The sequence below is a fragment of the Mytilus edulis genome, chromosome 1 (assembly GCF_963676685.1).
Source record: "Mytilus edulis chromosome 1, xbMytEdul2.2, whole genome shotgun sequence".
In the NCBI taxonomy this organism is placed as follows: Eukaryota; Metazoa; Mollusca; class Bivalvia; order Mytilida; family Mytilidae; genus Mytilus; species Mytilus edulis.
This window is the reverse complement of record NC_092344.1, coordinates 97,200,657-97,215,643: the sequence shown is the minus strand read 5'-3', so window position 1 is coordinate 97,215,643 and position 14,987 is coordinate 97,200,657. Positions and strand designations below refer to the sequence as shown.

At 32.6% G+C, this 14,987-nt stretch overlaps 2 protein-coding genes and 1 long non-coding RNA gene across 5 annotated transcripts in view; 2 read left to right on the top strand and 1 right to left on the bottom strand.

Annotated features, from left to right (window-relative positions):
* LOC139496146 (ras-related protein Rab-23-like) overlaps positions 1 to 9,221 on the bottom strand; it is a 46,175-nt gene extending 36,954 nt beyond the window's left edge. The window contains exon 1 of one of the 3 annotated variants that reach the window (XM_071284615.1): positions 9,112 to 9,221. The gene's annotated coding sequence lies outside the window, so the exon portion shown is untranslated. Of the gene's footprint in view, positions 1 to 9,039 lie in introns of all 3 variants that reach the window. The other 2 variants (XM_071284630.1, XM_071284622.1) reach the window with 2 other exon arrangements.
* On the top strand, positions 2,448 to 4,837 carry LOC139496140 (uncharacterized). Its single transcript, XR_011657548.1, has 3 exons — positions 2,448 to 2,970; positions 3,714 to 3,782; positions 4,546 to 4,837. It is a non-coding gene; the product is annotated as an uncharacterized lncRNA (long non-coding RNA).
* A 3,590-nt stretch (positions 9,222 to 12,811) lies between the features above and the next one.
* The window catches only part of LOC139496130 (ubiquitin carboxyl-terminal hydrolase 14-like), a 29,172-nt gene continuing 26,996 nt past the window's right edge, over positions 12,812 to 14,987 (top strand). The window contains exon 1 of the mRNA XM_071284600.1: positions 12,812 to 12,894. Within this exon, the coding sequence (XP_071140701.1) occupies positions 12,879 to 12,894 (16 nt within the window). The 5' untranslated portion in view covers positions 12,812 to 12,878. The remainder of the gene's footprint in view (positions 12,895 to 14,987) is intronic.

Sequence of the window (14,987 nt, the reverse complement as noted above, 5' to 3'; positions counted from 1 at the left end):
GAATCACTAGCTAGTTTAGGGATTATATATAATCACTAAAATTTTCAGGGATTATGTATAATCACTAGAAAAAACGTCAGGGATTCTACATAATAACTGAAATGAAGAAATAGTTTTATTTATAAAGAAAATGAATAAAATTGAAATTTTTCATTCTATAAAATCACATAAAAACATCAGTATAAAGTAACATAAATTGTAAAATGTTAAGCACAATATATCAAAATGATAACCCAAATTTTTTAAAACGTTAGGCACATTACATGAAAATGTGAAACACAATATATCAAAATGATATGCTTCACATCTGTTTTTACCACAATATTCACATTTTAGAAAACCTTTTCCTGCACATATCGAAACGCCTAAGTGGAATAAAGTGTTCAGTAAAACATCTGAATGTACCCCCCAACAAAAGATGGGAATTTGCAACCTTGAACCGGTTCGAGCAAGAAAGATACCATGTTTTGTAGTCAGACGATATCCTTTTTTAGACTTTTTTTTAAACAATTGTCATTAGGTTTTTCGGGTTTCCCTTTCCTTTTTTACCATGTGGAATTGCTATGAGAATATTACACCAAATGCAAGCTTCCTCTAAAATTTGTTTCTATGTGACAATCCTAAGTTCTGCCTGCTTTTCCTACATTTAGATGCCTAAGTTCTCACAGTTTGAATGTCTTGTTCATTTAAACAAAAACAAAAAACACACAAAACAGATGTTCCATAATCTTCTTCACCATTTGCTTTACATGTACCACAAATAACATGCTTTGTGGATTTAAAAATAGAGCATAATAAGACCGTTAGTTTTCTCGTTTGAATTGTTTTACATTGTCATTTCGGAGCCTTTTAAAGCTGACTATGCGGTATGGGCTTTGCTCATTGTTGAAGGCCGTACGGTGACCTATAGATGTTAATTTCTATGTCATTTTGGTCTCTTGTTGACAGTTGTTGTCTCATTGGCAATAACACCACATCTTCTTTTTTACCTGAATATTCATTTGACGCTGGCTTTTAATAAACAAACAATACATGTAAAGCTATTGCTATAAAGGGAATGTTGATATTATTAATTTTGAAGTCTTCAACTTTATCTCGAAACCCTGTGTTGGTTATATCTTTTAGATCATCCTCTGTGTTTAAAAGCCAAATTATTTCATCTGGCAAGGAATTAATGAAAGAAAAAATATAATTTGTCTATATTTTTTTTTTATCAAACAAAGGATCATTAAATTATTCATAATCCCTGAAATCATATTAGGGAATTTGTAGAATAATTATTAAAATGTTCAGTGATTATGTAAAATCACTGGTCATTTTCAGGGATTATATATAATTACTAATGATTTTAGTGATTCTACATATTCCCTGAAAAATCAGGGATTCTACATAATCCCTGATTATACAAATTCACTGTAACATATACAACTCGTCTAAACATCAACCCAACAATGTTAGATCTGTATATATCATGTACTGTAGTACGCCGCTAGATTAAAACTGACGTGGAAAGGTAACACATGGCCAGCGAAAGCTCTTTTTTTTGAGAGCCCAGGTGGTCGTGTGGTCTAGCGGGACGGCTGCAGTGCAGGCGATTTGGTGTCACGATATCACAGTAGCATGGGTTGGAATCCCGGCGGGGGAAGAACCAAAAATTTGCGAAAGCAAATTTACAGATCTAACATTGTTGGGTTGATGTTTAGACGAGTTATATATATATACAAGGCATGAAGATGTTATTGTTACAGATCAGCTAAATTATCTATAGTAAAGGATCCTACAAATTAATGTAATATACAGTCACAGAAAATAATTACATTTATAAGTACGTCTGAGTCAGTGACAACTCTACAACTATATATATATGTAAAAACTAACTAGAACTATGGCAAACTACACACTTTAAAACAATAATTTCTATCAAAGTTGTAAATCAATGCTTGATGTGACATGTGACTCAATTTAACCACACACAATTTCATTAACATTTTAACCAACACCTTTATTAATTAGTTCATTGACATTGTTGTCCATAGCTATACAAATGCAATCAGTCATGTCAGTTGAACATTGATTTTCTGTCAAAATCATAATGTGTGACAAGTTCAAGGCGAAATCACACTGTGACAGTTCTGGCCTTATCAATATCTAGGGAAAAAACACAAAATTAGAAGAAAAAAATACACAAGATTGACCAAGTCGATCTATTATACATATTCTTTTTGCCAAAAATGAATTTTAATCTCTTTTTTTTCTTTTTTTTCCCACACATACTGCTAAAATAGTGACAGCCAGAAGAAACCCTTGGTTCAAGGTCATATGAAAACTGCAGGATAGATGTCACATGCAGGGATTGAAGTTATAATTTTGACATAGTAGCCCACATCAAATTTTAGGGGCCATTGTCAAGTGTCCTTTTTTTACAGCTAACACCTGGGTCAGGATCCCTAATAGACCTTGAGATGAGGAACTCAGATGACGTAATTTAAAAAAATATTAGTCCGCCATACAATTGTGGATGCTGTGATTTTAAAAATGGACATAAATGAACAATAAGAACTGTTTTATAGAGCTGGTGTGATGAGAAAGGAAAGATGTAGATTTGACCTGAAATAAATTATTAGAAAGGACAATTTTTTCATTGAATTTTATGATCAGAATTTTGGGATTATTTCATGAGGAGACTGACATTTTTTACCATCTTCCGGGGTCCATCAATTTGCGAAAAAAGTAATCTCACTTGCCACCCCGAAAATTTAACCAGACATGTATAAATGTATCAGCTTCGATATGAGCCATCATACATGTTCAAGTAAACGATATGGACTGAGCAACGGAGGAAAACGTTACCATTACGGCCTATGGAGAATTAATTGTAAATGTATACCCAATTTAAATTAGAAGCTTAATTCCGGAAGTTTTCAGGCTGATTTATGGATGATTTCACCTTGTACACCACCGAAAATGATGGTTAGTAGTTTTTTATTTATACCTAGTTATTATAAATGGTTTAAGATAAATATTATTGATAAAGATCAGCAAAAACTCAATGAAACTTTGCTTTTAAAATGCATTACTGGCACGGGGCTGAACACTTTTTTTAGGCACAATCATCACTTTGTTTACTTCCGAGAGATCCGAAAGGAATTTGTTTACTATATTGAAAAAGGCAAGAAACAACTTTTAAATATTATTAAATTGTAAGTAAACATGACACAATATAGTCTTTGTTATGTAATTATCACTTCGGTCTACAGGAATACCTGATAATCAAGGGAGATAACACACTTCATACGAGTAAAGTGAGATACATCATCGCATGTGCTTTTATCCAATGATTTGACCCCTGGTCAGTAGATATCATATGCAAAAAAACAGAAAAAACATGTACATGTTTTAAGAAAATCATGAACTAATATTTTTAATGCGCTTGAGCAAAACAATAGATATTGTCATTTCTCAGTGAAAAAGGGGGAGGGTCAAACCTTTTTGAAAACAATATTTCTGCACCTATTCAACTATTAAGCTAGTTAGCTACTACCCATTGCTTCTAAAATAAAAGGTTTAAATGAAGGCGACTAAGCCACAAGGGAGAAGCATTTGTCTTTCTTTGTGATTAAACTTTCAAGAATTAGATTTTTCTCTCTCAATAGTACTTATGTATTTAAATCAAATGATAACACAGCCTGAGTAATTTTTTTGTCTTATTTCAGTTCCAGACATATCATTACTTTTTAACCTGAGATGGCAAACTAGAGGTTTTAAAAAGTCCTGAATAACTGGTAAGCATTTTGCTTTATTAGGCAAGCTCTAAATTGTTTATTTATGGTATTTATGCAATTGAAATTACAGTCGGTATGTTAAAAATATGCAAATATGAAAACTGTTGCTATGGTCTTGGTATTAAATGAAAAGGCTTAGTTACAGATCGTTTCGACTCAATATTTCGAGTTAAATCTTGCGGCAACTGTTTCTCACGTAACACTGCAAACTATATTTAGCTCTATTTTGATCTGTCGTTATTTAATGACGCCATAATACATGTGATGTCACAATGTTTCCTTTAAAACCTCATGTGGATTTCTCACTAATAAAAGGTTTTCACTGAAATACATGTTAAAAACATTTTTTCTCAAATAGAATTATGAGAAAGGACAAGTTTTGAAAATTTGCACTATATTGCACTCTAATTATATGATAAAGATGACTTTCCAAGTAGTTAAGAGTACTTTCCACAGTTTTAAATACCAGATTTCCACTAGTAAGAATAATTATTTTGGTGTTGGTTTTTTTATAAAATCTTCATTTTTGCATAATTTCTCTGTCAAAATGCACTTTAAGGCACAAGAAAATTTTATAGAATGCTTTAACAGGGTCTGTGTATTGTAATTAAAGGTTATAATCAGAGGTTTTGTCCTTGTTTTGACTAGTGAAGGTATTCTGGAAGAAATTAATTATACAAACACATTGTATTCAAAATAAATGAATATAGCGACGAAAGTGTCATTGCCTTATAGTGCTAAAACAACTTTATTTTTTTTTCAGAAATGGACAAAAATACACAGATTTATTCAGAATGTTATACCGATGAAGATCACATAAAAATATTTGGAAAAATCAGAAGTATGAATTTCAATATGGGTCAGGATCCCTAATAGACCTTGAGATGAGGAACTCAGATGACGTAATTAAAAAAAATATTAGTCCGCCATACAATTGTGGATGCTGTGATTTTAAAAATGGACATAAATGAACAATAAGAACTGTTTTATAGAGCTGGTGTGATGAGAAAGGAAAGATGTAGATTTGACCTGAAATAAATTATTAGAAAGGACAATTTTTTCATTGAATTTTATGATCAGAATTTTGGGATTATTTCATGAGGAGACTGACATTTTTTACCATCTTCCGGGGTCCATCAATTTGCGAAAAAAGTAATCTCACTTGCCACCCCGAAAATTTAACCAGACATGTATAAATGTATCAGCTTCGATATGAGCCATCATACATGTTCAAGTAAACGATATGGACTGAGCAACGGAGGAAAACGTTACCATTACGGCCTATGGAGAATTAATTGTAAATGTATACCCACCTGCCTCATATAAAATACATGCTTTACAGAGCAAACTAGTTCATTGTTATAAAAGATCTTCTATTGTAAGAAGTCCGATTATTCAAAGAAGCATCTTTATTTCAAATATGTTTGAGTGACATGTACAATAATATGAACTCATCATAATCAGCTAGGATGAACCATTTCATATAGTGATGAGTGCATAATAGACTGACCCTCAAAATATAATGAGAACCCTGTAGTATGCAAGTGTCAAGTCTGACTGCCTCCAGATTTTAGCTAGCTCTTGTCATTTTCGTATTTTAAGAGACAGTTTTCAAAATGACTGTGATGACGAAAGTATTTCATATCAATTTCGTCACTTAAATTTGGCAGTTAATGGTGTTTTTGTAACAGTTACTAGGGGGTCTCATTGGGGGGTTCTGATCCTGGATCCCGCTAATTGTTTTGTCAGATTCCTGTATCCCGCTTACATTATATACATTAGCAAATCTCATTTTTTTTATTATTTCCCGTGTCCCGCTAGACATCGTTTCCAGCCTTCACAGCACAATAATTTGACTTTCACAAACGCTTACAAAAAATTGGTAATCCAACGTCACCCTTAGACCCACTTACTATAGACCATCCACCATACCCATGATTGGATATTGGCTATAAGTATTTGTCACTTGAGGGTTAACCCTATATATTTCATATGGAACTACATTGAAAAAAATTTTAAGGTCATTATTGATTTAAATTTGATTTTAAGCAACTTGGTGCCAATAGAAGAAGAATTGGCATAGGTTTATTTGTGTATTAAGTTGTATTTTTGTTTTAGATCATTTCCATTTTCACACAAGATAAACACAAATGTTATTTCCCGCTTAGAACTGTGCTAGGTATATAGATTGTATTTCAACCAAAGAAAACAAAACCAACTGGAAACAAAGCTATAGCCACATAAAAAAAATTTCTTCAAACAATTTGTCATCTTTTGTCAGATGTCTTATCATGCTTATTTCAAAAAATCCAAACATAATTGCCTCAAAATATTATTTTTTTAAATGTGTTTTTAAATGAAATTAAAGCAGGTGTATTATACTTGTGACCAGGAACTGTATGAAAAGAAATAGAAGTACCTTAATCTGTTAATAGTTTTAAGTTCTAAAAGGAAAAAAATGTTCTAGAATAATTTTTCCATTGAAAAAAATATTACAGTATATGTTCCTATCAGAATAATGGTCAGGTATAGAATAACTTTTCAACAGGTAGTTTATTATGACAGTGTTTAAAACAAAGTTCTTTATCTTCTTCCGGGTACAGGAGACTCTGGTGCCAGAATGTGAAATATCTCAGAACTGTGGCGCTATGTACATGCAAATGGAGAAACCTTTGTTCGGCTAAACAAATATTCATTGACACTGACAGATAGATTGATTTCTGAGTATGAGTACAATACTGGTACTCAATATCTTTACCACATGAAAGACTGAGTTGACTAAGAAAGGAGCAATCTGATACATTTTTTGTTCGTGAAGTTCCAGACCCTATCACTGTTTATCCAAATCAGTCGGTAAAAGAGCTCATGTTCCTTGTTATTATGTATATATGCAACTGGACTTTAAATAAAGATTACTTTGTATTAGCCCCACCGGACGCAATTACGACTGGACACAATTACGAACGATTTCAAATGTTTGCCTTCTGAAATCATATTTATTTATGATTATCAATAAACATTTTTCTATAAAATAAAAACCCTATTAACCCTTTCGCTGATGAGTCACGGTTTACCGGGATTCACGCTTCAGACAGAGTCCTGTTTTACCGGGATCGGAATACCTCTTTTATATTTCCCGCTCAAAACAGTGCAAACATGAGTAATCTCTCTTTGATGAATACCCAGATGAAAGTGTAAACATGGCGCTTCCGTTTGTTGAAAACCGTGTCAAAATCAGAGGAAATTTACGGAATTTACGAGAATTTGAAATGAGGGAACATTTTTTTTGAAAGAATATGGAAGAATTGAAGCCAAACTAGTATACTTTTTTGACATAAAATGTCGTTTTATGAATAAAACACTTGGAATGGACATCGTTCAGTGTGAGGAATTTGTACAGCCTTGTAAAAAATTTTTAAATTTTGCCGTTTTGGGTTAAAAAATTACAATTTGGGGTCAAAAGAGCAGAATTTTGAGAATTTCACCTAGATAATGCCAAAAATTTGAAAATTTGAATATTTTATGAAGAAAAAATTATCAAAACATGAACAAAACTGTGAACATAGTGTTAGTGAATGAAATAAATATACAAATAACTACAAACAAGTTTTTATTGACATTTATTATGAAGATATCCCACTTCAGTAATAGTAGCCAGGGAAGCCATCGTCTCAGAGTAGCTTCAGTCTGGGCAGCAATCGGTGAAAGGGTTAAAATTCCCTTGTTTTCATGATAAAATAATTCATGTGCACTTGGTGAATGTTGATGACGATGGCAAAATCGTTCTGAAAATATTATACATGTTATAAGAACCACAATCTCGCCTGGAAATTATATGAAGAAACACATAAAGGTAAGAGCATATTGCCTTTTTTTTCAAAGATAGAAAGAAAAACATCTCCTGATTCTGTTCAATATCATATGCTTGATGCCTTAACTTTTAACTTGCCCAAATAACCCCACAATTGACATTTTTTTAAACACTTGTGACCCTATTTATGGTCAAAAGATAATGTGTTAACTTTATTGAAATGTCCAGAGAACTCTGAAAATAATGTTGACCAATAAAAAAAAATCATAGATGAATGATAGGATCACCGCTGAAACAGAGGAATTTGAATTTAGTGTTCCTTAAAAGTAGGAACTTACATAAAAACAAAACAATTCCAAAATCTTTCCTTTACACATGACAGACATTTCGTCTGCAACCATTGCTGAAGTACAGTGGAGTCCCCGGTGTCCATGCGGCCCTTGTTATCGCGCATTAGCTGATTTCGTCATATCAACACAGTAACACATACAAAACCGTTCTTGTTATTGTTTTATCCTTCCGAAGGGATAAAAAAGAATAAAATTGATAAGTTCAAGAATTATTAATAATTGAAATCCAGTGATTTACCATATTTGGCCAATTTCCAATAAAAAAAATACATCATCAGATAAAATTAGTTTTATTTACGTCAAATTAATATTAGATTGAAATATTTTTTGCTCTGCATCCTTGGAAGTGTGTTTGGTACAAACTGAGCTATATTTCGTAATATAAAATCTTTCCTTTATTCCAAATAAGCTATTTTTGGAAGGCATGCGCGAAATCACCGGACATTGGAGGAACTCTCAGAACAGGGGCTTCCCTAATTTTGGACACACATTACACATGTTACACAAAATCCAGAGGATGAAACCATACAAACAGAAGATTTTATGAAATAAAAGTATATTATGAATGTGTTCACACAAAATTATCCAATTATTGGTTTTATCAGTTGAATGAAGTGAAGTCATAAGTCTTAGGTGCGCGGATACACCGGACTGCACCGTAATTGAAGTAAAATATAAACATGTGCATCATATTTTCCACTGGAAATGTGTTTGAGATTAAGATAAATGTATGTTTTATCAATCTAGACTGTTGTCATTGATTTCTTCTGCAAGATATAGTAATAAAGTGTTGTTCGGAATTGCGTCCATATGTGGCTCACTTGACCCGTAACACGAGGCCATGCAAATCTATCCTAACGTGAATAGATAATTATGTGGGATATGATTCAAAATGGAAAGCCTTCATACATCTTAAATTCTATGGTATAAACAATTCAAGAAAGTAGTCTACATAAAAAAAATTATTAATCACAGTTCAAAAATTGTTCGTAATTGTGTCCGGTGAGGCTACTTTACTAAAATATTATCACAATCTACGGCAAAATAACTTAAATAAATACATGGAACTTCCCAAATGAAATGAAAAAGAGCATACTTTTACTCTAGAGATAAATCTTGTCAAGGTGCCTTAAGATTTTGGATAGTAAATTCCCATTTTAAACGTTACCTTTCCAGGTGGTGTGGTACTGGTACTCTGTGGTTACTGCGGAAGCTAAATAATTTACTGCGTGATGACTAATCTTATGTCTACTTGAAAGTGTTCATTTTCGGCACACCAAATATCTACCATGATTATAAACGAAAAGACTTTTCCTATACTATTGTTAAATTTGTTTTATCATTTGAAATTTTTCTTTCTCAGTATATATATAATTGGTAGCTTTGAACTCACAATTTTCTTCGCCGTGATCCCGCACGTGACAGGTGCGCTCGACTCCAATCAATCATATATATATTTATTTGTTTGCTGGCTGCAGATGCTTGGTTTAAGACCGATAGTATACCAAGACACGAAGTATTTCATATAGATATTCTATAAATGTCAAATTTTGTTCATGAAATGCATGTTGTTTTGCCGATTGTTTTTTTCTAATTTATATGTTTTTATATTCGGTCAAAAGCTCCACAGCTTGGGTTTAATAGTTTTATAAATGCTGAATCAAATCTTATCAATCAATCAATCGGAAAATTCCTATACCAAGTCAGAAATATGACATTTTTTATTAGGTTTTCTCAGGTTCTATATGGACATTCCTCTTTTTGAATTTACTTGTTTTAAATGCTTTGTTTGTAACAAAACGGTAACACAAAGCTCAAGAGAGCTTATGTTCTCTTTATACAAATGTTCGTCTATAAAAGCTTTTGAACTTGAAATTGAAATACTCATGTTTTTATTTTGTTATCTATACTCGGATGAAAATGCTCTTAAAATACTTCATCCTTACCAAAGTCAGTTGAACAATTTCCCAAAAGGTTAGTAAAAAAACCTCGGTAACAGTAACTTACTCTTTTTGGAAGACAAAAGCCTGCGTGGGCTTGAGAGTATTTCTGAAGAAATTTAGTCCAAGCTTCAAAATTATTCAAAACTTCCTGCAGACGACACAGTACTATTGTCAGAAAGAGCTGATAATTTACAGAAACAGCTGGATTCTTTAAGTGAATACTGCAATGTTTAATTTGTAAAAAAAGTTAACGTCACGAAAACAAAAGAGATGATTTTTCTAGAGACAGAATGCAACCAAATTTACATTTAGATATAGACGGTACTGACATTGAAATTGTTAAAGATTTAACTAGTTGGACATATTATTATCTCGAACTGGTTATACTAAAATAGCACAGAAACAACAAAAGATATGTTTAATTAATGTGTTGAAATCAGGCCGCATACATAATCTTTCCATTCAGTGTCACTAGATCTTTTCGATAAAGTTGTCACGGAGACCTATAGTTTAGTATTGATGTGAAATTTGGGGGCATGGTAATGTTGAAATTATAGAATTATTCAGAACGACTGTACGAAAGTCGCAGAAATGTCAAGCTCTAAGGAATCTTTAATAGATCAAGTTTCATATTACTCACACAAATAACAGATTTTAATGATAGACACATGGACAGACAATTGAACGGACGGAATGGTTGACTCCTAGCAAAATCACGGTCTACATAATGAAGGGCCTCCCCAATTTTTCAGACATGATTAATCGAAATTTGCTTCGAAATCAAAAGGGAGACTTCTGCTGGTTATGTGTATTGTTTTGTATACGTTTTATTTCAATCAATAGAAGCAAACTTTGGTAATCATACGACATACACGGCTACAGCATACAGATAGACAGAGTGATTGCTATAAGGCCCGCCCATTATTCTTTAAAGCAGGGACCCTAATAAATTATAGTTATATCTCCATGTAATCATACGACTCATAGCTTACATGCTTTTATAAAAAGGAATTGAAAACATACTTATTTCAATTGCAAATCATTAAAACCAATGTATAAATCACAAAGTACCCTGTAAGGTGTCACAAGATGAATCAGCTAACACCTCTTCCATCTCCAAGTCCCAAGAACTCTAAGCTGATATGAATAAAAGCCTTTGGCCAATCTTTACGTTTCTGAAGTCTTAGAATAGCAAATTTGCCAGTCATCAATTTGAAAAACCAAGGCATCATTTATCGACCTCTTCTACTAGGCTATACTTTTCAATTATTTTTTCGAATTGCAAATTGAAACGATACTTTATTTTTTCACAACTTCATTCAGGTACTCTGGGTCAATGTAAATAAAAATTGAGAATTGAAATGGGGAATATGTCAAAGAGGCAACAACATGACTAAAGAGCAGACAACAGCTGAAGGCCATCAATTGGTCTTTGACGCAGCGAGAAAAACTCGCTCCCCGAGGTGGTCCTCAGCTAGCCCCTTAAAATTGAAAATTAAGTATAATCCCTCCATTAGGGGTTTAGTATCATAGTAACATTCCTTATCATCTTAATTGTTTTTATCTTGGGAATGACCAGGGTTTCAGCTGGGTCAGAAATGGCCATTCCTGTTGACGTGGGGATAAATTAAGAAATAGGAGACAGAAATCATAGTGAACTACATTGGTTAGAGGTTTAGGGGGAGGGTTGAGATCTCGCAAAACATGTTTAACGTCACCCCGCTATATTTTTGTCGCTTGTCCCAAGTCCTGAACCTCTGAAGTCGTCTTGTGTTTTTTATTTATTTTAATTTTGGTTTATTTATATGCCGGTTTCGGAGTTTTTTGTGTGACGTTTATTTTATATGAACTAGTACACATTTTTGTTAAAAAAACGACCAAGGATTTATTATACTCAAGATGTAAAAGTCAGTTACATATATGCTGTATATGTCACTCCTTTGTGGAAACACCGTAAAGAAAGAGAAGGACATCACATTTAATGTGATTAGTGTGAATCTTAAAAATTCTTAGAAATAACAGTTAAGAATTTTGATGAGTCCACAGAGACAAATTATGTCAAAAACAGTGAACACTTTAAGTGTCAAATAACAGATAACAGGAATCCCATTTCAAAAAAACAGTAAACAACATTGCAAATTTTAACAGAACACCTTGAAAAGGGCCAAAACAGGTTAACATAAAAAGGTATTGACCCCTCTTAAACTGATATATTGGATGAATATGAGGGTTTTCAATATTTGGATTTCTCTGTTTGAAACCACTGTATGGTACCAAGGATTTGTATAGTAAGACAAATCCTTGATTGTACATAAATGTTTTGTAAAAAGATGCATATTAATTCATGTACATATTTTGCATTCTCTCAGAACTTGTGTATCTGCAATGGCTATTATTATTTAAATTATTGTATTGTTTGAGAAACGGTCATATGCTTGTTATTTTTATTTAATTCTACTGTTACTGTTGAACAATAAGATTGCTCAATCGACATCTCAGCCATTCATTTTAAAGTTCTGTTAATTGATCTTAATTGTTTTCGTGATTTCCAAATCATGTTCTTTTAAAAATACTGAACATTTTTTTGTGTGTTGATCTCACTTCTTTTGAATTTAGATTGTTTAATACAGTTAGTCAACTTCTGAGCAACGATCAAACATGATGTAATCTAAATCAATAAAGGGGACATCTAGAAGGTTCGGTGAGCCGACAACTTTCCTTTTGAAGTTAACAGTTTGTAAGACAGGTTGTTACATTTTTGCTAAAAATGAACACTTCATTCGAGTTTTTTCTTTTTCTTTTTATGAACGTGAGAATAACAAAAACCATTGCACGACATCTTATTAAAAAAATAAATATATTAGATTAAGGGATATAATTCAAATATTATATTAATTGACTTAATTTTACATTCAGTACGGGTCTGCAATGAGTCTTGCACGCTTGCGCACTGATGCAGACGGTTACTTCCTGTTTTTCATGCTTTTAAAAAATGCCGACTTACAAAGGTTGTTATTAAGTTATTTTATCGTTTCCATGACTATCTTTTCTACAATAACACTAAGCAGGTTTGAGAAACATAAATTCCAGAAATATGGGTCTTTTTTGTTATTTGAAATACACGAGTAAATAGAGATTCTAAACCTAAAAACTATCGTACAACTGTATGACTGAGCACTTTTTTCGTTGGTCACAGAAGTTCTTGACCCGATCTATGCCTATAAGTCTCTCTGGCTATTGTAATTTCCTACCTACATTAACTGTTAGGTAAAAATTAAATTTTTCCCAGTCCGTTCACCCAAATTCATGTTTGTGGGTAGGAATGCCCTTTGATACTGTCATTTGTCAAAGGCTGTGGCGTTTGTGTCAAATTAATTAAAAATATCCTTATCGCATTTCGTTAGTGATCTCAAATAATTAATGTTACCGATATTTTAGGGAATTTAGCATGAGTTGTTTAAATCAATCAAAATTTTTATCATCTAAAAGAAAGTGCATTTTATTGCCATGAACAAAACATTACCGGTAATATCATTTGCATAGATGCCAACTATTACGATTTTTCTGTAGTTTTTCCGATTTTGCGATATAAACTACGCTATTACGGTCAAAGTCGAATAGTTACGGATTCCCAATCATCGACGTTCAATTTTGTAAAACACGGATTTTTATCATTACTTTTCCGTCCGGGTCCAGTATTTAGGAAACGCCAATCTAATGCTTCCGGTTTCTAGGGAGTTATCAATCTATTGTTGGGTAACTAATTGACTTCCGAAGAGTCAAACTTGCATTTTATTAAGTAGCTTTTTCCCTTTCTCTACTTCTCCTTGACAAAACAAAAATGTTTGAGTCGAGAACATCTGAACAATTAATGAATGGAATACATACTACAGACAACATGTTAAATGACAATTTTAGTGTACATCACTTTGCAACCACTCGTCAGTAATTTTGATTGGTAAATGCACGTTTATAAATGATTACTGAAAACTTTTCAAAAATACGGAAAATTTGATAGTTTGTTACTGATTGTGTCAAAAGGTGTCAGACCACCAATTACTCCCTCCAATTTAGAACGTATGTTAAAGTAGTCCTACTTTGACACAAAATAGTGCTTTTGATGTCATTGTTTACTTAAACTAACCAACAAATTTGCAGAAATGAAACTTTTGGTGAAAGGGAAATATATTTAGACCATTTTGAGCCAAAATTCACTTGTCTATGAGTTTGCATTAAAAATTCAGGATTAATGCGCTACATAGTACACTAATTTAAGATTTCCAGAAAACCGGGAGTTATTTTGGTAGTACCTGTCTTTTCAAAATCAGAAATTTGTTACAAGACTTTAAACATTGGTTGAAAATTGGCATGTAGGAAGGTGATACATGTACAATTCAGGATATACCTGGTTTCCTTGAAGTTAAACTTAAGGTAAAATATTTAGAAAGCTGTGAAAATTGCAAAATTTGGTTGAACAGATAGGGATTTTTAATTGGTGGTCTGACACCAAAAGGGGGTTGGCATCTATGCATTTGGCAAGAATTTTTACTGCACATTGCCATGAAGTTACCGCCATTATGACCCTTATGTTTACTCCCCTTCTTATTCGCCCTCATTTAACTCACGACTGTTCGCTTAGCCTCTTTTTAAAGGTTTTGGAGAAAGATGATGAGATTTTAGTGTATTGCTTTAAAATAAAGATAATAAAATATGATTATTGTTGTCCAATTTTAAAATGAAGATCATAAACATTAATAATATTTTATTATATTCCCCTGCTATGGCGAGGGCATTAAGTTTAACCCTTGTGTGTCTGTACTTATGTCATGTATGTACGTCTCAAAGTTGGTTTCCATTTTCTTACTTTAGTTTGCCTCAGCCAAATGTAATGAAACTGATACACAATGCTTATTACCAAAAAATACAGATCAAGTTTGAATTTTTGTGGTGTCACTGTTACCCTTTTAGAGTAATGCCCCAATTGTACATGGAAAAATTGCTGAATTTTTAGTTTTCGATCACTAATTTTAGTTAGCCTCAACCAAATTTAATGAAACATATACACAATTCTTACTACATTAACAGTGTTCTCCTTAGACAT